The following is a 25,347-nucleotide window of genomic DNA, read 5'->3' as shown; positions in this document are numbered from 1 at the left end:
GCTAGCTGTGAATCTGCAAAAGATAAGCATGCAAGTGTTACATAAGGTGGTACCTACTCAAAGTAAGCAACAGCAGGGCTGGTTTCAGGATAACTAGATACCTCTGATCAGATCTATTCATTTATTGAAATAACACCCTAATGTTGTTCTTTTTTAATTGGAATAAGTCATAAATGCCATGAAACAGAAGTGTCATATGCCAAGTAGCTAAACACACCATTAACTGTCTCGGTAGATGTCTACAGCTCAGTGCTCTGTTTGAAGTACATACACCTGATGTCAAATTACTGCAGGTTTTTCTCTTATTACAGCAATTCTGTACAATTCTGTACTTCATTTTTACGCTATTTGCATCTCAGTACAGCAACAGTAAACAAAGCTGTCACCACATGCATGAAAAAGGCTTTCTTATATTTTGTAGCATGAAAAACACTTTCTTCACTGTAATATTAATGTTCATATGTGTAGTCAGAGTCGAGAGTAGCAAGAACAATTCCATAGATACATATTTTCTTCCTGTAATGTCATGGAACATCCCAATAAAAGTTAACAAATAAGATATTCTCAGTTTACACAGACTTAATTAGTAACAGTAACTTCTTAGATTGATGACATGCCACAATTAGATTCTATGATGCATAGATTTCTGATTATCTTGTTCAACAACAGCAGTGCCTAAATGTAACTATGTAGAAATGTGCTGGTAACAAGTTCAAACTGCACTGCAAAGTGACAAGCCACATCTTCAGTCACTTCTGTGCCACTTCAAATGGTACAGTTCAGTACATATGGAGATGAGCAACTGACAGCAAAAGCACTTCAGTGTGCACAGTTAACAGACTCCAACACCGCTTCTGACCAGGCACAGCTGTAAATGAGCACATCCCAACAGCATTCACAGATTCATCAGGCACATCTAGTGAGCAATTTCTCCAAAAGCTTCCTACACTATTTCATGCAAGAAACCACAACACATTGACTTCCCCCCACCACAAACTAACAAACACCGTCATGTTTCTACAGACTACTTAACTCCAGACATGGTATCTACAAGGTAGATTTGTACATTATCTAGAAGTATTCTGATGGTGGAAAACTCGCAAATGCAATATGGACTACATTTTAGAAAGGAAGAGAAATAAAGGTTTATTTTAAATACTGGTACAGATAAAAGAATTTGTAGTTTCAAAAGAATACTGTCCCACAAAAATACATAAAGGTTAACATGCACCTCTGCAATCAGGTCTGTCTGAAAGTTGAATGATAACATATAAGGAGGAAAACCAAACCATTAAGAATTCTGAGTCCAGGAGGGAAGAAATTCAGGAGCATGTGGCTTAGCTGACTTCTGCATCAAAACTGTCTAGACTCTCTTGCTCAGGGCTGACCCCTGTCTTACGATATGTTAGGAGACCTGTAGCAAGATTTTTCAGAATAGCACTGTGCTTCGAACAAGTAACAACTACTACATGTTTAGAGATTTAGCCAAGTTTCAAGACAAGGTACCACTTCAGGTCCCAGGGAACTATCAGATGCCCTCTGGGATGCTGTAAGGTATTAAGAGTGCAACTCTCATTAATGCCACCATACTCTTCGCAGAGCAGGGCAGATCAATAGTGAAGTTTGGAATCTGTACATTCATGTGTGACATCAGTTTACTCAGTATTTCCTGCTGAAGCAGGACTCCAAATTGTTGAGGCACCTTCCACAACTGTTATTGCTGAGCACACTCTGTTCCAGAAGTTGCCTTAGAAGATACATACAACGTTGTGTACTTTTTCTTTTGCGTTTTCTTCTCTGTTTTGATTTTATTTTCTTTCTCATCTTCTTTTTCCGTAGTTTCAAAGCTGGATTCAGCTGTTAACCTATAGGCAAAGCAACCATTCTAAATACACATTTTGTTATTGAAAAACAGGGCTAAGATAAGAGTTTCAAGCAAAGTCAACAAGCCAACTGGCATACAAGTCCATTCATGTGCTAAGACAGAGCAAGCAGTGCTTAAGAGTAAAACGAGACTAATATAAAGCATTTTTATATCAGTCCTAGTCACATCTTATCACTTAAAGTATCGCCTTCCCCTCCAATGCCCTTGTCTGCTGAAATGTTGGGTAAAAAAGGTCACAAAATATATTAACTGGTTGGGATCAGCCTTTAAACCCCACAAATGCACAGTGCCTGTGCCATGCACATACAGGAAATCATTCACAAAAGCACAACTTGAAGTGAAAAGTCCCAGCAATGGAACACAAGCATGATGAAGTCAAACATTCTGCTTTCACACAACCAAATCAAGGACTACACTGAAAGCAATATACTAGTTTCCCCTCAGTGCTGCATTACTACTGTCTTTATCTTAATGCCGAAGTATTTGAAACTAAGTTGTTTCAACAGGAAAACAGGAAAACAATTATTTTCAGACTCTGAATGACATAATTTGCCACTGACATGCTTTCATTCTGCTGTGACTGTAAATGGTAACACAACTGCCACACCGCTGTTAGAGGAAAGGTAACAATGAGATTTAGACATCTGAGCACAGCTGGGTGTTTTGATTACTTCATAATCACTTCATAATCACAGAAATGTGTCATTAGAACAAACTGACGAATAATGGTATTCACTCAGCCAAATCGCCTATAATGAGTTGACTATCATACACAAGCCAAACAAGTTATGGAAAAAAAATCAAATTCCAAACAAAACATCACATACCAACACAAATACTATGCTAATCTATCACCACACTAGCAAAAGCAACTCTCTAGTGACTTTGTGGATTTCTAGTGATCTCAAGAGGCTCCAGTGAACAACCTCCTGCAATACAGCTGCTTTCAGTAATGGGTTTCCAAACAAGAAGAGCGGGAGATGCATTTGCAACAGAGATACATAGCTGAAGATGAGGACTATGAAAGGAGCTGTAACAAATTGGTTTTGGGAAGTCTAACTACAGATTTGCTCTCCATTCAATAATATATCAAACTATTCTTATCCATTGCAAGCAATCTACATATTATACCTCAACAGACTGAAAAGAAGCTATGCTTTGCTATGCATCCTCCTAGGCCAGCAGTGTTACCCCACCACTGCTCTACACTAAGTCCACCCCTGTAATTCTAATGGGTAATCATTTTTGTCTACGGTTGGCTTTTCCCCAGCTGCTCTCCATTTTGGATGTGCTGCTACTTGCAAGTAGCCCAATAATCATATGGTTACCACAAGAAGCAATTATTCAGAAAGGGACAAAGTCCATTCTGGGTAATCTGGATCTGGTTAGTGTTTAGTCTGGAGTTCACCAGCCCATGCTTCCCTGACACCTCTAACTAGGGATGGAGAGCTTGTTCCTGTGGTAGATGCTCTTCATTTGTCCCTCCACTATGCTACCTTAAAACACCTCTGTCCAAGGCCACCAGAAACAGTACTCCAGCAGCCATAATTTCCAGCAGGAATTTCCTGTAAAAATCCAGAACAAAGAAATAACTCAAACCAAAAAGCCAAGTCAAAATATAATTGAACTAAATTATATTCTAAAGCAGCACGATCGGGTTTTATGTAAAATACTCCCTTTCTACGTTACTAGGTAATTCTGTTAATGTACAGTGTAAGAACTGTGGAAATCAAATTCATAGCAGAAACACAAGATTGCTTCATAGCATTAAACAACTGTTAGAATCTCTTATTTGAAGAGAGAAAAGAATCACCTTTGTATGCTTAGAAAGCACACCAGGATGGTTACACAAGGCAGCAAACAGTTAACTTCCTCAGACTACAGCCACCTTAGTAAATATCTGAAGTGATTTTACCAGAGAACTGACACTGGCTTATGAAAATGAAACGAGCCATTTCACATTATAAGCTACACTTTTATGTTAGTGACAGCTTTTTTCTAAATCAGCAATCAATCACCATAATCTACTTCATTACAAAATCCTTAGTTTGTGACAGTGAGTATTCAAAAATGCCTGAATATTCAAATCATTGAGCTTTAATGTGACAATGGACAATACAAGCAAATAATTCTTTCCTCTTTCATTCTAAATCTTTTATAGTTGGCCTGCAAAAACCTTGGGATGATTATTCTGCAGCCCGAGTTGCTAAACCACACTTTACCTACCATACTGAATTAATTTTTGTTGTAAAGAACACATTTTACTAGTGTGTGACGGATCATGTCTACAGACTGGCACATATCACAAGAAAAGGGACAAATGAGTGAGGTTACAGAGATAGCAGATTCTCAAGAGCTGATCATCACCTTCAGATTAATTCTTTTCTACCAACCTTTACGATAACAATGGAGCAGTAGCAACCAAATGTTATGAACTCACTGCAACCCCCATTCCCCTTGCGCCACATGATAAAGAAAAGGTAGAAGTTAGAAATGAAGGAGTAAAGTAGAACCTGGAAAGAAGGGCTGGGGATCAGGGGTGAGATAGTTTCTATTCTTTTTCGCTGTCCCACTACTTGGAACTGGCAATGAATTCTCCAGCTATTCCCCAAGTCTGCTTTGCCCATGACTAATTGATCCCTGTCTTGACCTCAACCCCCAGGCTTCTTCCACCTTCTCTTCTCTCCCATCCTGTTTAAGAGTGGGAATGACAGCAGCTGGGTGGGCAGCTGGCAGCAAGACATTAACCCACCACAGTCCTCATACCAAGGCCAGCTCACAGCATTAACCATCCCCTTAACAGCATTGGCACATTTCATCAAGTGTTAGCACGGGGCAAGGGATGGATCAGAAAGAGATGGCAGTTAAACACTCTCACTTGAAAAAGAACCATTTGTGAAACTATGACACAATTCTATCAAGCTTTGACTCCACAGACTCCAAAAATTAGGTGTAATGGGGGTTCCTTCTATCCATTTGAGGAAGATCAAGCAGTGTCATCAGATGGGAGCTTTACTTCCTGAGGATGAACACCATGACTAAAGCTCCAGAGAGAACAGTTATCCACATCTCCTGCTGAGCCAAATGGCTACAGGCATTTGGATCATCTTTAAATGAGGTGGATTTGGTGTATATAATCCAACTAAATTTAAAAGAGCAAATAAGCTCTTAGGCACACAAACCCTTCTTGAGATCAAACTAAAGCAGACAAGCTCAAATCTAAACGCTAACTAAGTTGGGCAGCAAGGTCTGGTATTTGCATATCAGTGTGAAACATGAAGAAAAGGATTTCAGTGCAGAGTTGTGTCTTTTTACTGACCAGCTGCCCTCATACAAGCCATCACTGCCTATAACCTTTGTATTGCCTGAACTACAGCAGCAATTCACAATTAATAATGACTTAAAATTTCAATCTTTACTCTCAGATAGTATGTTCTCAAAACCCACATGCCATAACCCAATCACCACCACCACCTAAATCCACTATTCCAGTTTTTACTCGCTTTAAGTACACACACATGCTGCAGATACAGACAGATGCTCTTAGCTCCCCGTTACCCAGCCTCATCTTAATCACATCAGCAAAGACGCAGCTTCAAATACGGAAATCTGTCACCCATACCGGTACATACAGATCACTTCTGAACACTTCATCACCCCCTCTGCAAAGATAACAGCTTTTCAAACAACCCTTCCTAGAAATGAAGACTGCAATCCTTTCACAGTTACTATGACTTTTCACTGCCACATTTCATAGATCAGTGATGATACAGCTAGGCTAATGGCTGCACAAGAACTACTCCACTTGCAAAAATATCCCCCAATGACCACAACAGCCTTCTCAGCTGGAGCATCACAAAGTAAAACACTGACAACTGCCCAACATTTCTTTCCTCCCCAAAGTCTCCATTTTCAGGTTGCATTTTCTCTGTTCTTGCTCGAGTTGTCCATATTTTTTGTGTCTTAGTATTTAGCTTGTATTCCTATCTAACGTTTGGCCACATCCACCACAGAGCACGCCAGGGATTTAGAGTTTAGAAACCCAGCCTCTTAAATACTCAGATTTTATCAGGATTTACCTATTTCATAATAAATGATAACGGTTGAGGATTAAGTAAATCCTCAATTTTACCATCATCACTAACTGGGGAGTTAGTAGTTCATTAGCATAAAAATATGAATGGAACCTTCTGCCTGGATTTGCTTTTCACAGGTTCATACCACCATTGAAAACAACTTAAAAGCTTATATGGAGTTATGCAACTTTTTTTTCCCCTGTTGTGTTGCTGATTTTACTTTTTAAATCCATTGATTTGTGATTTGTTTCTTATTTGAGTCAGCAGCAGTGGGTGCAAAATTAGAACCCTATGAACTGACTTCACCTTCCTCTAATACATTTTTCCACTCACTCTGCTTTCAAACATCAACTCCAAAAAATACTTTCCTCACCCCCTCTCTCTGGTAGCTTTCCCCCTTTGCTTCACATAAACTGTTTCCAACAACTTCCTGTTGGCAAACACTGGATCTTACTTTCCAAAAGAAACAGGAGGAAATCACTTGAACTCTTCACACCCTGGTTACATGCTATCTGTTCCTTGATGTGTACAGAACACCACCAAAACACAAGACCATCACTAAACTACACAGCATTTCCTCTCAACTTGCACCCCCCACATTTGACCTCTGTGATCTTTCCTCATTGGCAAGTCCCCATATATTTTGACACGGCCACTTAAAGTGCCAATTCTGCCATATTCTTTCCAGACTGTTTCAGAACATCGTGCTGTTTGGTTACTTTAAAACTGTTTATCGCATCCAATGCAACCTTCAATAACTGATTTGACAGTCAAAATATCAATCCAGTTAACAATAAGTGCCACTGATTAGGGTATACCACACAAATTCCCATATGTTATACCTTCCTCCATCTCTCAAGCTGCTGTCATTTTAAAGTCAATAAACTATTTCTACTAGCAGACATTACCAGGTTCTAAGCTCTAAGTATCTAAATTATGATGCCCCCCCCAAACACGCAAACACATGTTTACAAAGATTATGAACATGAACAGAACACAAAAGCATCAGCTAAGAAAGAGAAATAAGCATTCCTTTTACCAAGGTAAAAAAGTTTGAGCTAATTATTGTTTGAAGCTACTTCATCTATCAAAAAGTAACTGAAATTCTGTTCAGGGAAAAAACTTGATCTTAATTTACCAGTTGTGTTTCTAGTTATCATGCATCCAGATTATGGAAGTCATTTGTCTGACAAAAAGCATCTTAAATTGTCTGTTTTCTCATACAATGCAAATTCTGTTCATCTAATTCAGGTTAATAATTACTTAAAATAATTTCTGGGTTTCAGCTAAATCTTGAAGTTGATGAAGGCTGAAATTCAGTCTGAAACTGAAGCATGATACCTATTGCCTTTATTACGTGATATGCAACAGGCATGTGGGAGCTCTGAAGGGACCAAGAAAACAGAAGAGCTATTTCTGACATCAGAGGAAATGGGGCACGCTGTCATGCTACGTGCACACCTTCAGCATTCTCAAGCAGCGCAAAAGTTATTTCAAAGATTGTTACAGTTTCAAGAGTCTCTTTTACTAGTCATCATCTTAGTCTTTCTTAAAGGTACTGAGAGGTTCAACGCAGGCAGCCGGAGCTGAGGAATTACACTGCATGCAACACTGAGGAAATAGATAAAGAAGTGGATAGCATAGTTCATGCAGCGAAAGAAAAGAGATGCAGGTCTGTGCTGATTGCCTTGACCATAGACAGAAGCTGACACTGACCTGGGGGCAGCTGAAGTCAAGGAATTGCTTCCACTTCTGCTACATGAAGTAAAGGCTTCATGATTCTTATCTTCAATTTTAACTCTCTTCCTTTCTCTTTCAGGTTCAACTACTTTCTGCATTACTTGAACAGCCATATTCACCGGCACTGCTTCAGGATCATGTTTTTTCTGTGAAGCACCACTCTGCTCCAAATTCATGGAAGTCATCTTGATTTCTTCCTTACTTGGCAACTGAATATGAGCAGCTTCTTTTACTGAAGTATTTTTGCTGTCCAAGTACTCACAAGTATTGTCCACTGGAGTCTTCTCCCTCCTCTTTTTAATTTTAGCACCTTTAAATAATTCTAAGAAAAAAGGAATATATTTTTTGTACACAAATGAAGCTGGAGTTAACTTGTCCACCACCATGTTCAGAATAAAGCTAATAAAGTACATTTTACGTGACTAAAGACCTTGGAATAATTCTTAATAGATAACTCACATCCGTTAAAGACTGTCCTTGATCTAACCTGTCACAGTAAGTAAGCACCCCAGCAGATGTTAGGTTGAAAAAGAGACAAAATTCTTTCTCCCCATTTACTCCACCTTTTTACCAAGGCTTTCAAACTACATGATCTGCACTACATGGGAATGCTCTATTATATTATTTCTATTTTGGAGACTCCTGAGGTAAGCTTCCACAACTAGGTTTTCAAAATTAAATCCTTTGGGCATGGACAAGCATCAAATGCAATTCACCCCTCTGGGTCCCCATTCATTCTCCACCACCAGCTGCAACTCCCTCATTTCTGCATATACCCAGCTATCAGCTGGTTTTTGAGCAAGCCTCCGCTGTCAAAACTTAATCCACATTAGCTTGAGCCACTAAGCAGTTTTTCCTCTAAATGCTTTGCACAAAGCTCCTTTCAAGCTGCCTGCATTCAGAAACCCAGCACTTCTTATTAACAGATACTACTACTTTGATGAAAAGCATCTCCTGAGAATCTGTTCCCACCTACTTGACTGTGGTTATCTATAAAACTGCTGAACACTGTAACATGTACTTTTTTGTCTCCCAGTATCAGTGTTTGTATACATACTGACATAAGGTCCTTGAGAAAGATAGGACTTTATTATTTCAGTTCAGCAGGTTTTGGACCAGGTTATTATCACAGAGGCAGCCATTTAAATATTAGTTCATATCTTAACTAATCCAGTGTTTCCTGTTTAATGTCATTCACCTTGCAAACGTTGAGAAGACCAGAGATTTCATTTTTCCCATATAGAAGAGTAGTATTTACCTTCAGGTTCATATTTCATTTTTAGCTCATCCAGCCTAACTCGCAAGTTCATATTTTCACTTTGACAAGCTTGCAAATGCCTCTCATTTGCAAAGAGTTTCCTTTCAACTTCTAGAACTCTTTGGCTCTCATGCAGGGCCTTCATCCTTTGCAAAGACAGTTCATTTTTCAAGGTTTCTGTTTCCTTGCTGGGGTGGGACGAAAATGATAGAGTTATACAGGTTCTTAGTAAAGCAGTACAGACAAAGTCAACTAAGCATTCTGCACATAAAATTTGGGATTATACTGTAGTAGGCAATGCAAGAGACCTCTTCCAATACAAAGAAAGTTTTCACTTGAACTTCTCATAGAACAGTCAGTTTAGTTACCAGAGATAAAACTCATGTTAAAAACAAAGACGTATGCTGGCTTAGAAAACCTTCCGTAACCTAGAAATACCCTCTTTCACTAGGGGTTTTCTAGTATAAGTTTCCTGCATATAAATTACTATAACTACTTCTGTAACTGACAAAACAAACTTTACACAGAGGTGTTACTTTAAATACCCAACACAAAACCAGTTATGTTAATACTCAGTGCATGTCCTTGCCTCTGTTTCAGAGGGCATTAACTTCCACATCATAAGCACTGAATCCACATTCCTTGGCAATTCCAAAATACTTGTATCATGCCAGTTTCTCGTAACAGCGCCACAGTGGACTTAGGAAATCCTGCAGCAGACCACGGCCTCCTGCTGCATGTGCAATACTTCAATCTGAGGGGTCAAAAACAATCCTGAAGACTATGTACTTTCTAATTGATAGATATCAAACTCACCAGCCAACGAACACAACTGAAAAGTACAACAAACATTACAAGTTGTTATTATCTGGCTCTTTTTAGAAAAGAATACATACATACACCCTGTAGTCTTGAAGAAGCTTAACACAGTTCCCTTACAGATTATTTTATTTAATTCTCAATTAGCCTGTATCTTGGAGCATTAACAAGAATTCTAGAAGGCAACAAGAATTAAAAGTAGGTCTGCAATAACTCACAGTCCCACAACAAAGACAGGATGGCTCCACAGCATTAGAGAATAAGACAATGAGTATATTTACACATACAATCAGTGGATTACATACAAACAGTAGCAAAAAAAAAAAAAGGAGAATAAGACCAAGTGGCTAGAAGATAACCAGACTACAAGCAACATCTAGCCCTTGGACCATTAAGTACTTACTTTGAGTTGTCAAGTTTCATTTGCAGTAAATCCACATAGTAACCATCTTCAGATTCCCCTCCTTTTGATCTACAACTAGCTTTGGATTCTTCCATATTATCATACAAAGTCTGATAAAGAAAAAAAAAAGAAATCAGGTTGTCAAATAAGGACTTTTCAGAAGAACTTTAACTCAGTCCTCAGGTGACAGTTTGCATGTATTTCTATGGGGAAGCCTCATCATAGAGGCATTTCAATATACAAGAGAGCTCAGTTGCTCCAAGTACTTCCTCACTGGTTACAAATGTCAGATAGCACTGACACTGACAGTTCTCTCTCATTGACCCAAAGAAAAATACAAAGAGCAAGTTAGCCCAATCTTAGAAGGTTTTCAAGCAGCACTGAAGAGCAGTTATCTTCCTTTCAACTAGAAAATACAGGCCATTTAGTTAACCTGTAGGGATTTTGTTTCAGTCTTTATTTCCAAGCTTCAGCAGCTGTACCCCAAAGGAACACAATGGCCAAACCCTCAAAATCAATTACATTTCTTAAACAAGAAAGTTGGTTCATAGTAAAGATGCCATTAACACAAGTAACTTCCCATAAAATACAGCAGTAATGTGACATTCGGGGGGGGGGGGGGGGAGGGGCTGTTTCAGGGGTTGTTTGGGTTTTTTTGAAAAAGCAGTACTCAAGATTTAATACTGCCAGTACTTCAGATGGTTATTTAATCAACTATTTAATTTCCTGACACTACTTATCTATAGCGCTGAGACAAAAAAAAAAATACTCATCAAGCTTATATATGACAGAACTGTTAAAGCTATCAAGCTGTCCAATAGCTTACTGAAAAGGATTAAGCCCAGCTTTATGCCACCCTGGTTAAATGCAGAACAGAGGATGCATAAGGTAATGTTAAGTTTACATGCCACAGCTGTGATAAGGAACAGCCAAACTAGTCCATATATATATACACACAAGAAAGCTACAGGTTTTAACTCTGTATACACACCAACCTCAGTAACATAGTGCATACAGGCCCTGTAATATTTTGGAAGGAGAAAAATACAACAAGGTGATACCAACTCTCATATGAGGACTGAAGAAATTGCTTTAAAGGATGATGAAGCAAATCAGTTTTTCTAGAAATGGGCATGCTTCAACTGCAAAGCTGAGACACATGAAAAAATAAACATCTAAGAAATCAAATATAACTGAGAAACCAAAAAGTGGTAAAGCCAAAGAACACGCAGTTGAAAGGTGAAATGGTGTGTCTTCCAAGAGAAAAATCAGAAGTCAGACCAGTGACCTTTGCCACATAGTTGAATTTAAACACTACAAGTAACCGTGTAAACTACAAAGTTGCTACATGCAGGAACCCAGGGACTAGGCGGTATAGAATTTCCTGTTTCTCTGAGCTTCAGTAGCCCGTGTTCACCGGCTGTGAAATAGAACTTTGCTCAAATGAAGTTGTTTGGATTCTTTTCAAACATAAGCATGGATTTCAGATAGGTCTCATAACTTTCCTTATTCTCATGCTTTAGCTTCCGATTACGACTTCTCCACTCAACTACAGCCCACATACCTTAAATTTTTCTAGCTGCCTCACTTTCATAAGCAGATCTTGTATCTCACCATTCTTCTGTTCTAACATTGACTGCAAACGTTCCAGCTGATCAAATTCTGCTTGAGAGCCTTTCAGCTGGAGCAGTGTAGCCATCTGCAGCTAGGAAAAAAGGGAAAACAAAATCTTTACAACAGATACTGGGTTAAGTGGCTGAAAACCTCAGCCTCTTACCCAGAAAAATTAGGGTATGGAAGCCTTGTAATTTTAATCCTGAATATTTTCTTCACAATTACTACCATAGGTTGACACTAGGAATCTTTAGGACAGCTGAAAGCTCACAGAACAGCATGGTCGTGAGGTGTCATATCCTTCCACATATTGACTAAGGAACCCATAAATATTCTGTGTCGAGGACACACAGAGAACATTTCACATTCAAACCATAAACACCAAGTCACCAACTGCAGTCCAACTTGTTTATCAGAGCCAAAATGCATCTAATGCATATGTCCTACTTGGGAAAACACACTCTAGTCCATCGATGAATTTAAACTTTTTTTTGCAGTCACCCTGATTCTGAGGTATAGATAACACTAAGTTTGCCTTCTGTAATACCAGTCCAAGAATTTTATATGTTCCTTTAGTGGAACACACCCTTTTAAGCAAGGCAACACCCTCTGTCATTACAAAAGGAGAAGTTTATCAACAAGTCTTGCATTTACAGCAGATTTTTCTGATGCCATTAACAATATCATCATAGTACAAGGGCATTTATACATTCAGTCAAAAGTGATACATCAGATATTCAAACATGTGGAGAAACAATACGAAATGCAATAACAGAAAGGCTTAGCAGGGATTTAGAGGTAACTGTAGCACTTTTCCCAGTCCAGCCAGTACAGATAAGGTACCACACTGTAGGACACTTAAGAGAAATCACAGGAAAAGGACCAACTCAAACAAATTAAGACTACAGATTAACAGTGAAAAATAGAAGAGCATTTACCCTACAGAATCTCCTATATCTAGTAAAGGAGATCAATGATACTGTACACAAACTAGAGCTAAAGAAAGACTGAGGCATCTCCTCCTTGTGCCTCCTACAGGACATAAGGGAGGCAAAATTTTAACCCCACTAGCTAACTAAAGCTATCCTTACATTTCCCAAGCCTGCAGACATTAACCTGTTTTCCTTTTGTTTACAAGCCCACTTGCTAACTGGCAGAACTGCAGATTGCAGTTTATCTACATTAAAAAAAACAAAACCCCAAAAAAACCCAAACAAACCTCAACAGAAACTGTAAGGGATACTGTGGGTTGTGGAAAATACACCAGACATGGTAAAACTTTCCCAATAGCACGGACTACAATCTGCTCAGGAGTCGTATCTTCCAAAAATCATCAGCAAATACCAGAGTCAGGCATTCTGACAACTGCAGCTGCAACAATAGTTAACTACACTGTGGGAATCAGCTGCTGAATGAAGCAATCAGTTACCTACAGATTGAGCTTTAACATATAACATCGTAACACAGCACAAAGTAGAGAGGATCCTGACAGGGATCCAAGATAGCAAGGTAAGCAAAAGAGCTGTCTTGACAAACTGCCTGTCTCCAGTGTTGACACTGCAAGAAACTGAATACAAACTGAAATTCCAAATAAAACCACTAAGTAGAAGAACAGTGACAGCAATCTGCCTCAGTTCTTGGTGAAAACCTTCAATATTAGGAATGGTTTTTACACCACTCAATCAGTATGGCTGACCTAGCCTAATGTTACAAGGAGGGCATTTCTGAAGAAACAGATCCTATTCAACCACTCCCTCAAGTACCTAGCTCTCAAGGTCAGATTTTAGTAAAAGATAATTCCTTTGCTGCATCAGTAGCTGTCTTTAATTATTTTCCACCTACTTCTCCTCACAAGCCAGGTAACACAGACTTACTATCTTCACTGTTACTCCTTATCATCACTATTGATATTTAAGCACTCTCCTCAAACTGCATGTTCAAGTATTTGAACAAATGAAAGGTTCCACACTTGAGCTGGAAAAATCAGAAGACCAACATGAAAACAGTTGGCAGTTTTGCAGCATCCCCTTCACATTATTTTGTAAATTAGCTTCTGCTAACTTGTTTCTCAACAGTATTAACCAACAGGCTCACATCTTATGGGAGTCTAGAATAAAAAGTTAAGACAAAAGTTACTACTTTTTCTTACACTACAGGTAGAGTGAGAAAAATATGGGCAAACAAAACAAGAAAGCAACCTGGACAGAGGGAACAGAACGGTGTAATCAGAGGACAGGGCACAAGCCCTTTTCCTTACATTCATTCCTAGCAAACATAGTTAATCCAACAAGTAAACAACTCATGTAGTACAAGAATTAGATTTTTTTTTTTAAAGGCAATTTTCAAGACTAACTGAATGCTAGTTTGAATGACAGGAGTTGTGGTTTACCCATTTAACAACTATTCCAAAGTAAGCAAACGCAGCACCTTCAGTATAATGCGAAGTTCCAGGATAAAGTAGCAGCACTAGTAGCAATAGAAAAACATGGCTGCACCATAAAAGGCAAATAGCACAATGACATCTCACTTATTTTCTCCCGCATTTCCCTCCCCCACACTACTGTATCATATTCAGAAGATAACCAAAGCCCCATCCTGTGCACCGAAGCAGCACCTTGTCAGACCCCAAGGAAACCCTGCAGTATTGCAGTAATGGTCATACCTTCATTCTCTGCAACTGTTCTCTAGTGAACGCATACTGTTTTTGTAGGGACTGATACTTTACTTTCACACTGATCAGTTGCCGTTCCATTTCTGCCCTACGGTCCTCCACCTACAGAACATTGTTAACAGTTATTACTATGAAAATGATAACATAGCTTCTTGTCAAGTGGATGATGAGTTTCACAAGGAGGTGTTACTCAGCAATCCATGCTGGTTCTGCAAATACTGCTTTTCCAGCAAACATACTTGAAATGATGCACTACCATCAATACCTCCGAGACAAAAGTGAGCACACACTGCTGGAGCAGCTGAAGCCTAAGCACTAAAGTGAAACAAATTTATCTTTTGATATCCAAGTAACATTGCATATGATTCAGTGTTGCTGTAGAACAATTTTGTCCATTGGCATGAGAAAACAAATTAAAAAAAATTAACTGTGCACTAATTCGACCCATTCCCTGGGTGCTGCCAGAAAACAAAATAACTCCCTATGCATTTAACAGTGGCTGAACTTCTATTCAAAGAACTAATTCAAAAATTCTCCCAAACATGCAAACATCCAGCCATTTTCAGCTTGTTTTTAAAAGACAGTATGTGAAATATAAGAAGATGCTGATGAATGCTATCTTCTACACTAAAGAACAGTTACCAGCTGAACAAAGCTACTAAGAGCTAAAAGCTGCTGGCAGAATTGTCATGAACTCTCAGTACCATCTTCTATCTTGACAGCAAGGTAACTTTAAGTTATTCCCTTAAGTTTATGAACTTGTCAAATTCAGAGCAAGCGTAAGAATTGTTTTCAATAGGTCAGTCCCTAGACAGTTCAACAATGAAGTAACATTTGAGGATCAGGGATTCCTGCTGGCCAGATCAGGTACAAATACTTGAATATTCTCAATGTAATATAAGAAAACAAAACAACTTCTGAAGTATTTCTTCTCTCCTCTACATATTTTTGGGTATCTGTGGAATAATTGTACCTCAGCAAAGAGAGAATTGCCTTTTCTTGTAGGGTCCAAAGACTGCTGCACTGCATGATCCAGCTGAACCTGCAGCTCCTGATTAGCTTCACGAGCTTTCTAGATTAAAGCAAAGAGGGTATTAGCCATTGAAGCATCTGATATAATGCATGTATGAATTTAATCATATGATTTTACCTCTTTCATTTCCTATGTCTTTAGTGCAGACTATATTGTACTGCGGTACTTAACTGTGCATACAGTTCTAGTCAGTAAGAGACAATCTTGCTTCACTATTAGGCTTAATATTCCACTTTATTCCTATTTCCAGGAAAACTTTGATGTTTATCCACTGAACTAACAGTACTGAGAATATTAGCCTTACTGTGTTATTTTGTCACAAATCTCTACTACCTATTACAAAATTTTCCAAGGCATTCAGTAGAAGCTTGAAATAAAAATCAGAATTCTATCAGTGACCTGTGAGAAGGTCCCATTATGAGACAGAATTCAGCCATGCACAGATCTCCATACACAGCCTTCCACAAAAGAAAGCCAACAGACAGAGTATTTAGCAAGAAGCAATACCAAATATGATGAGCCAAAATCCTCCCACTGCAAACTCACATTTCACTAAAAAGTTAACAGCACAACTTGTGCCATTCAGGGATCATCTACCATTGTTGAATAACATGAAGAGAATACCTCTAACGCATTGCAGTAAGAAACAACTTCTTTTTCCCTTTCTTCTTTTTCTCCCTGTAGACGCTCCAGCTGATTACGTAGGTTACTGTTTATGAGTTCTAGTTGTTCTTTACTGTACTCTAGTTCATTCAGCTTTTCTTCAACACTGGCCTAAACAAACAAACAAAAAAAAAAACAAACAAAAAAACCCTCAAACAAAAATATAAAATATTTTTAAAACAGTATGAGGAAAAACAGGACCATGTGAACCAAAAAGCCTTGTCAGTAGACATTACTTTTCATATCAAGTACTATCCTGAAGAGGTTGTATGACCTTAAAATATAGTTAGTAAGGCCAATTTGTTCAGTACACATTCTCTGAATAGTCAGCTAGTCATAAGGTAGCAACATACACAAAGTACTGAAAAGTGCAAAAGCACGGGATTTTGTCTTCCAGTAGCCTCCACTGCTAATAATGAAGTACTAGTCACTCACCTTCACACTTTCTAGTTCAGTGAGTTCTAGCTGAAGACTGAGCATTTCCGAAGACATGGTCTCGTGTACACGCTCAGACATGATATGTAATTCTTCTGACTTGGCAGCAATTATTTCCTTCTGATGCTCCACTTTGTGCCTCAGTTGTTTCTCAGACAGTCGGGTTTCATCTAGTTCTGCTTTCAGGTTCTCCAACTTAAAGACAGTTGATAACTAAGTATAAGTATTTTATAACAAACTCTTGCAACACACAATGCTTTTGACTGTTCTAACCACAGAAAGCGTCTTAGAAATGCAACGCACGAGTAAACTCCTGAAAATAAGCTGTGAAATTGTTTATAATTAACAATGTAACTATGCAGATGTTGGCTAAAAAATAACAAAGCAAGCTCCTACACATCGCAACTATTTGAGTTGTTTTGGTAGTAAATGTGCATTTATGAGTTAAACACATACTTTAAAATACTATTAGCAACATTTTAGCTTTCTATTAGCTGGCAAACCTTGTTTTTAAGGTCACTGATTTCTTGTCCATAGACCCTGGCAAGCTGTTCTTTCTGTTTATCCAGTTGCATGTTTTGCTGTTGCTTAAGGGAATCGCACTCAAAACTCAAGCTTTCCAACATTCGATTCTTGAGTTCAATTTCTCTCTGGAGAGAATATTTCTCTTGTTCAAATTTCTGAAAGAAATAACAGACTAATAAAGCTAGATGTAACATTTATGGATGTTTAGGGAGCAGTTTACACAATACAGGCTCAGCACCAAGATACTAAATGCCTCAAACTTGCAGCTCACTCAACCTTTTGTTAAAGTCCCATTTAGGGAATCATCACACCCGTGTTTTAAAAAAACAAAAACTGCCCCGAAACTTTATTACTTATTTGATTGTGTAACACTCTCTTCTTCATGGGAACTGTGTATCTCTTTGCACACCCCACTAAGGCCATGGGTGTCTTCTCTACAAGTGTAAGAAATGTACAGAGAGCTTAAGGTGTCCTTCCTACCACTACGGAACCCAATTATGTTACAATTTATTACAGTCCATTCAGTGTTTCCGTAGTGCACAAGGCTTCAATGTCTGGTAAAGACATCTAAAATGTCTACTGCTTTGAAATAAATCCCACAGACTACACAGACTTCTACAGAAGAGTACACCAACTTCTCTCAACGTCCCTTGTGCCTACTGTTAAAACGTGTGCTCATGGTAACTGTCTTGGCTCCCAGATTTCTAAAAGAACCACAGATTCAAAAGCTCAAAAGGAATCTGTAGGATAACCATGGTTCCCACACAAGATGCTGTTCCACTGCAAAAAAGCAGATAATTCCTTCCCTCTGCCCTTGGAAGTTACCAATTGATATAGCTCAGACAAGCTTTGTCCATAACTGTGCTCCAGCTTATAACACAGGATCACAGCCTATGGATGCACCTTCTCAACACACTAGCTACCACAGGAGGTTATCAGCAGAAAAGTATGATCCTGCCCTGCTTCCTTATCACTTGTGCTTTGCAGCTGCAAACAAACATCAAAATTAACATGTTTACAAGAAGTGGAAGACATTTTTCCAATTGGAAATTTCTCAAACAATTACTATGAAGAATATGGTTGACTAAGTAATACTTCTGTATTTCAACACTATATTACTCTTTTCTGAGCTGTAATGAAATGTATTAATACAAATCAGAATCCCTCAGTATTTAGAGTATTTGAAAAACCCCAGGAATTCGATGTTATAGTCTTGCTGCCAGCGTTCTTTTTACAGCTTCAAGTGATACAAAGCTTACAGGGAAAGCACAACAAGAATTAATTGCTAAACATACCCAAACCACATACTTTAAGACAAAAATAGCACTTGATATTAATTTTATATTCCTGCATGGTCGCAAATGCTTGATGCACAGTAGGCTATGAAACCCTGTCCCAGTTCGATAAAATTATGCTGAATATCTTCAGAGAAGAGATGAAAAGCCCTCTCTAAAATATTTACACTAAGAGTCTTATTAAAATTAATCTAGACTCTAAAAGGCATTTAAAACACCTGTGACATTCAGAAAAGACTGAAAACAAAGTTCTTGACTACTTTTTCTACTCGGTTTAAAGCATCACCTCTGTTTTTTCAGTCAATTCACGACGTGTTTCATCCAACTGATTTTGAACTTCACTTTGGGACTCCAATAAATGCAAACCATATTGTGCTGCCTTTCTTCGTTCATTCTCTGCTTCCTTGAGTTGGTTTTTAAGGCTTAAAATGGTCTCAGTCTCCATTTTTCTTCCTTCTTCTACTTCAACATAGCAAACACAGAAAGGATTAAAAAACACACTGCAGTAAGTGACAACAGTTAATCTGAAAGAAGTGATTGGATTTCCTGTCTTAATCAGGATACAAGGATGTATTTTTGCATTAAGACACACACACAAAAAAAAGATAGCCATGAACAAATACTCCTGTGAACAGTAAAGTAATAACTATTTCTTCAATAAACTCGGTTAACACCTAACTATGTCCTAACTAATATAACAACTAATATGTCCTAAACAATTCCTGTGTACAGACCAATTTCCTAGCCCACTAGGACTCATATAGCTATCTTGCCATGTATAAAAGAGAAGGTTAGGAAATAACATTGAAAATACACTTCTATGTATATGGCTAACAGTATTTCCTGTGGTATTAGGAATAAACCCACAATTAAATATGGCATTTCTCGTGTATACAAATAAGATGTAAAATCCATTTAGGTAGCTGTATGAGGATAGTTTACTCCTAGTAACATTATGTGGGATACAGAAAGAGATAAAGACAAAGAGCCAAAAATAGAGAACCTGTCAAAAGATAAGGAAGTTTAACACAGATTTATTCATTTGTTTACAGTGCTTAATGGAGTCTTCCATGTCTTTAAACCTAAGGTAACCTGCTGCATGTAACCTACTTAATAATTACCACCTCTACTATGTTTCAGAAAATTCGTCCATTTTATTCCTGTATCATAACAGAAGACACAAGTAAAGGTGAATCTTGCAAAAATTAGTCAAAATAAGTCCAAACAAGCAATTTAAAAAAATAAAACTTAAATTAACACCATAAGCTTGCATGACTGCTTGCACTCAAGTCTACTAAACCAGCACACTGCAAACAAATCCTATTAAGACAGAAAATACTAATCAACTCAGGCTTCTGAACAACAAAATCCAGAAGTTCCCTCAAAGCATTCAGAGCCAATTATATACAAATATAGAACACCCCTGCAGTTTATTTTTCAAAGCCAAAGTTCACATTTTTATATAATTCAAAGATTAACATAATTCTTCATTGAAGGTCTTATTCCGTGCTTTTGCTTTTTTACATAAGGAATTTAGTTGTTGCCATTTCTTACTGGCACATATATTATTCTCATGTATGCTAGCAAGATCCTGGTACTGAAACAGCAAGTTTCACAGCTCAATACAGAAGAGTATTTTTAAGAGTCATTATTGTAATGTACAGCCTTCACTTTTTATTTTTGCTATCTCTCATTCTACATGGCTAACTCTTACTGGTTACCTAGCTTCCTATAAATGGAAACAACTTTAAAATGCAGGAGTATATCGAAGCAACACTGTGCCAATTCCTTTATGAGCTATGAGATAGAAATTATTAAATTCTGGTTTACTCATTTTCCATCACTTGTCACTGTTATCAAAGTTTAACACAAAGAGACTTCATCCAGCCAGGCTCCAAAGCCAGTTTTTCACATCTAACCATTGCAAAGTTTGAAATGCTACTTTTGCACACTTATGCTAAAGTAAGCCACTGAAAGACAGGAATTTTGCATACATGTAAGAATAAACAATATTATTACTACTGCAAGGCCAGGTACAATTCAATAATGAAACATTAAACAGTTAGATGAATCAATTCAAGCACATAGGTTAATCACTCCAGGCATGCATTCACATTAGTAAAAAAAAAAGATTAATTAATACTAATTACATCATTAACAGAATTTTAAAAAGAGCTTTATTTTCTGAACAAACACCAGTATAGAGGCAACATAGCAATTTGATAGCTTCTAGTTTACTAAGCCAAACTTGAGTTACATTTTTAACTCACCTTCAGAAGTCCATTTAAGTCTTTCTTGACTTTATTCTTGTACTCCACCTTTAGAAATAAGAAAAAAGCGCAACTGTTGTCTAGTCCAGATGAGTTCAAGCTGCCATTACAGCACAGTCCTCTCAGCACAGGCTTAATGCCTGGGGCTGTCTCATGAAAATGCAGATCACAAGCTAAAACCCCACAGAAATGCAAATCTTATTCAAATTGGAGTTGAGGCAGCTGTCAGATAGCTTAGAAACAGGCAAGCAGGCAATGTTGCCAAAGGATAGATGACCTGCAACTGGCCTGTGGGGCAAGTAAACAGACTACACCCTGGGTCACCTCGTTCTAGCACACACAATTTTTAAGGGTTATTTGGGGATTTTTGGCTTGTTCCCTCCTACTTCTTCTGTCTATTCAAAAGGCTCTCCTCCAGTTTCACATACATCTTTGAGCTCTTCATAAACCATTTACACAGAGATGTCATAAAAAAAGACGTTAGGCTTTAATTTTATAGTTGAAGTTTAAACCATCAAAGGTGCCTTTAGAGCACAGACATCCTCAAGTTTTCATTTTCAATTCTGGATGAAAATAAACAAGCCCACTTAGCTTTGTTCATAAAGCTGTATTGTACAGGGAGGTAATTACCTGCAATTTAGTATTATATATGAGGTTAAGTAAACTAACTTGAAAATAATGCTTTAAAAAGTAGCAAGATGAGCAGGTAGGAGAGAACATAATAGAAATCACTCTCTATTTATCCTACCAGAAGTTACGAGAGTTTCTTACTTTTGGTTAATTATCTTCAAACATTTTACGATTGTTTGTGTGCTGACGGCTCTGGTCCTTGATTATTCAACCATTTAAGCACTCCTTTATAAAAGTACTGGGGTAGGAGGTATGTAAAAAAAGCACTATTCTGGGGCACAAGCTTCCTTTCCCACTAACTGCTCTTGTAGTTAAGTGCTGTTCCCAAGAGTCACACCTAACGGCTCTCTCTGGCCTGATCTGCTCGCAAGCGCCTATGCGGTTTTCTGACCGCTAACATCATTACTAAGTTTCTCTCCCGTAAGGCAGGTATTCCCATTACGCTCCAAATCAGCTACGTTAACAGGTCCAAGTCTTCACCTCCCAGATGGCACACGCCAGATGAAACGTTCTCAGGGCTCCTCGCCTCCCACAAAACCCGCTCCCTGGTGAGCGAGTCCCACACGGACTGCAGCGACGGGCTGGCCAGCCCCAGCACGTCCTCTCAGCAGCTCCCACCCGAGCAGCTGCTTCCGGCCGGTTCTGGTAGAAGAGTCCCCCTGCCCATACCGTTAACTCTACGGGAAAAAACCGGCAGAGGGGGAGCGCGTTCAACCCACTTCAGTTAGCGCAGCACCTCCGGAGCCGCAGGACACAAAACAGCCTTTTTTTCCCCACAGGAACAACAGCGGAAGGCCCCAACAACGAGACCCAGCGAGGAACAGACCTGCAGGCCGCAGATCTCAGACGCTGCAGCGCAGAAAGGAGACAGGAACACACCACTCCCCTCCCCGAGCCCCGCCGACCACCCCCTCTCAGCGTCCTTCGGTGCCCCCCGAGCCCCGCGGAGCACCCCCTCTCAGCGCCCTTCGGTGCCCCCGAGCCCCGCGGAGCACCCCCTCTCAGCACCCTTCGGTCCCCGCGGAGCACCCCCTCTCAGCACCCTTCGGTCCCCGCGGAGCGCACCATCTCGGCGCACCTCCAACTCACCGCCTGCCGCCGCTCCCGCAGTTCAAACTCGGCCCCGCGAACCCGCCCCAATCTCGCGAGAGCTCCTGCAGCCACCGACCCGCTCAGGCTCCTCCTCCGCTCAGCTCCGCCCCGGCGCGTGCGCGGTGGCAGCGCCCCCCGGGTGAAGCCGCGGGGCGGGTTTGGGGTGCTCTTGTGAGGGGGGAGCGTTGCCGCTCTGTTCCTCTGGAGCGTGTCGTACGGAAGCCGCTCTAAGCTTGGTGTGGTGTGGAGTAGGGAGGTGAGGAAGGGCGTTAGCGCAGAGACATGGGTACTATTCAGAAGGAAAGAGAAGGCAGTGAAGTTAGCAGCCCAGCTGTAGATCTACTGCCCGATCTACTGAAGAACGCAGAGTGGAGGTGCAGATGTGCCTGGCTCCAGGGCCGCAGGCAGGGCCCCCTCACAAAGAAAGCACACAGAGGAAAAGCGTACCTAGTGCTGTGTGTTATCTGGGAAACTTGCAAAGCGGGTGGTGCTGCACAACATTCCATAGGAGAGGCTTTGGTTCTGACAATGGAACGGCATAAGTGTGATTTATCCCAGTGCCCGCCTTCCTCAGCAAGCGCTGCTGAGGCCACCTGCCCGTGAGGAGATGTCGCCATCTTATTGACCCAGACCTTTCCCTGGAGCGTGTAGAGGTTAACATCCAAACTAAGAGCTAAACAACAGGTTACGGTGCTTGCAGCACGCCTGTCAGCCGAACAATTTTCTTGTTTCTCTCCTAAGCTTGCTCTAATTTCTAGTCATTTTTGAGTCATGCATCAGGGAGGGATTTCATAGTGTTAAATTGTCCAGAACTCACAGATTTTCTAAGCCATTGAAGATCTCGGTAATACCCACAAAGATGAACAAAATTAATCAGCTGGAGCATTTCACCATACAGTTCTGATAGTTGAAATCCCAAGCATAGCTATGTACCATTTTCTCTACCCCAAAGGAGAGCCTGAGTAATTTTTACATTTTAAGCAGTGGTTAAATTTTTAGTTTGTTCTGCAAGATTCATGTATTTATTGCGTTTTCTCTAACCACATCAGGGAGTGTGGAAGGTTTATTCTCATATTTAATGCAACATTCCCAACAAAAGCCATTGCACAGAAAGCAGATTCTGCCTTTAAAGAAACATGCTTCCCATAATGCAAGGTTACATTCAAGCAACAGGCTTTAAGTAGATGCAAGGATAATGACCCGATTTGGAGCAGCCAGGACAAAAATAGATGTCTTAAGATAAAAAGGGCTTGGAAAATAAACACATAGTGTAGAATTCTACAGAGGAAGCCAGTAAAACTACCACTACTGTCAAAATGATACTACTTCTGCTCTTCTGTCAAAATGGGAGTTTAGCTTTTGTAAATAGAAATGGGTTTAAACATTAAATAGAGACTTGTCTAGATTGGCAAGAATGCCAAGTTGATTAAAACAGGGTTAGGAAATGAGAATCCTGTTCTAATCCTGATTCTGCTCCATTCACCATGCGATTAACCATGCCAAATACCCACAGCTAAACCCCCTTGTTTTACAAGGATAACAGTGACTTATCTAACAAATCCATATAATTATCTGCACATTTAGTAGAGTGCATCTTGGAAAAAATATACATTGTAAATGCTAAGTATTTACATGATTACTCCACCAGATCAGTTAAATGCTATAGCATGATAAATCGTAAAACAGTTAAAATAGCTGCTGCTTCCCTCATACCTTCAGTTCCACAGTCATGTGGAACAGCTGAAATATGAAATACGGTAGAAACTCCATAGTATTTTCCTCAGCTTAGATTTTCAATTTATGCCTTTAAAATAGAGTCAGGAGCTTAGATACCAGGAGCTTAGATAACCAGTTCATTATTTAGAACATGTCGCTATCTTCAGGACTTTCCGCTATTGAACTGGCACCCGTTAGGATACTGTTTTACAGATAACATCTACTTCTTGTGAGTATAACACACATTACATGCTATTATCTGACAAGCAATACAGATTTGTCTAGTGGAGTGATTGCTACAAGGTCGTTCACCAATGTTACAATATCTAATAGTTTCACTGTACCACTATTTATAGTTTGGGTATATAGCTGGAGTTGTACTTAGCTTTGAAGTTAGCTGTTACCTTAAGAGTATAGAGTAATCAAGGCATTATGTCCATCATTTGTAATAAATTTGTCTCACTGAGATATAAGAAAGCTTTTACTTTTCATGTTTCTCTTCAGTTTGGGTTGTATCTAGTCCCTTGCTTGCCAATACAACTATATATTTGCTCTTAGAAACTTTTCTCCTGCTTATGACCTCAATAACAGCTATTTTCCTAATACTCTACAAACCTAGTAGTTACTGAAGCATAAAAGTTTCCTAACCATATTTACTTTTGTATATTGACATTTTAGATCACTAAATTTAATTGGTGTGCTGCTGACCCTGTATAAAATGTAAATGCGTGGTTTGTAAGTCTCATCTATGCTAGCAGGCAAAAATTGCATACAAGTAGTAGAATAATTTCATCAAGTAGATGTGTTGGGTCCCTCCTCCCAATCCTCCAAACAGGGGGCTTCTTACCTTTATCTACATAAAACCAAATGACATTATATAGCTCCCACAGTCATTCTATGCTAGCTGCTCAGTATCACTTATGAGCTGGCAAACATGTTAACTAATGGTGCTTGAGACCCCAAATGGTTTATGAAGCCAGCAACTAAAAGCAGCCTATTGAGAAGCACCTCAACAAAGGTGTAGCTGTGCAAGTCATTTTGGCACATGAGATCCAGAGCTCACTGTGATCAAAACTTGTTGGAGCATTAGGTTGTTGAGGGTTTGTTTTTGTTCATGTTGTTGCTGTTAATTATTTAAGAACATTCAATTTTGCACAATTTTAAGTCATGTTACTTTATTTGCTAGTGGAACTTCATAAAAGCTCAGGTTTAACCCATTCCA

At 39.2% G+C, this 25,347-nt stretch overlaps 1 protein-coding gene across 8 annotated transcripts; it reads right to left on the bottom strand.

The window, feature by feature from the left end:
• Window positions 1–1,120: 1,120 nt before the first annotated feature.
• Window positions 1,121–22,494, bottom strand: SPDL1 (spindle apparatus coiled-coil protein 1). 8 transcript variants are annotated; one of them, XM_065690738.1, is made up of 13 exons: window positions 22,037–22,193; window positions 20,688–20,735; window positions 18,704–18,876; window positions 17,101–17,277; window positions 16,598–16,792; window positions 16,124–16,273; window positions 15,440–15,538; window positions 14,458–14,568; window positions 11,746–11,886; window positions 10,182–10,291; window positions 8,960–9,147; window positions 7,678–8,023; window positions 1,121–1,865 (listed from the first exon to the last, which is right to left on the bottom strand). In XM_065690738.1, the coding sequence occupies exons 3-13, from the start codon at window positions 18,860–18,862 to the stop codon at window positions 1,715–1,717; spliced, it is 1,827 nt and encodes a 608-aa protein (XP_065546810.1). In that variant the 5' UTR covers window positions 18,863–18,876; window positions 20,688–20,735; window positions 22,037–22,193; the 3' UTR covers window positions 1,121–1,714. The 8 variants fall into 8 exon arrangements, with proteins under 8 accessions (XP_065546810.1, XP_065546803.1, XP_065546804.1 ...); XM_065690731.1 differs by lacking the exon at window positions 1,121–1,865 and adding an exon at window positions 22,407–22,425 and having other exon boundaries at window positions 7,439–8,023; window positions 22,037–22,143; XM_065690732.1 differs by lacking the exons at window positions 1,121–1,865; window positions 22,037–22,193 and adding an exon at window positions 22,407–22,494 and having other exon boundaries at window positions 7,439–8,023.
• Between the last annotated feature and the right edge of the window lie 2,853 nt (window positions 22,495–25,347).

This window comes from Lathamus discolor, chromosome 10, assembly GCF_037157495.1.
Source record: "Lathamus discolor isolate bLatDis1 chromosome 10, bLatDis1.hap1, whole genome shotgun sequence".
In the NCBI taxonomy this organism is placed as follows: Eukaryota; Metazoa; Chordata; class Aves; order Psittaciformes; family Psittacidae; genus Lathamus; species Lathamus discolor.
Note: the sequence above shows the minus strand (reverse complement) of the source record. Positions and strands in the feature narration are given on the sequence as shown.

Excerpts from the sequence above, each read along its gene's own strand:
- SPDL1 (XM_065690732.1), bottom strand. The coding sequence starts at position 18,862 with ATGGAGACTGAGACCATTTTAAGCCTTAAAAACCAACTCAAGGAAGCA. Across the intron at positions 17,278-18,703 it reads AATTGACTGAAAAAACAGAG|AAATTTGAACAAGAGAAATA; the intron begins GTGATGCTTTAA and ends TATTTCTTTCAG. Across the intron at positions 15,539-16,123 it reads CTTACTGCAATGCGTTAGAG|AAAGCTCGTGAAGCTAATCA; the intron begins GTATTCTCTTCA and ends GCTTTAATCTAG.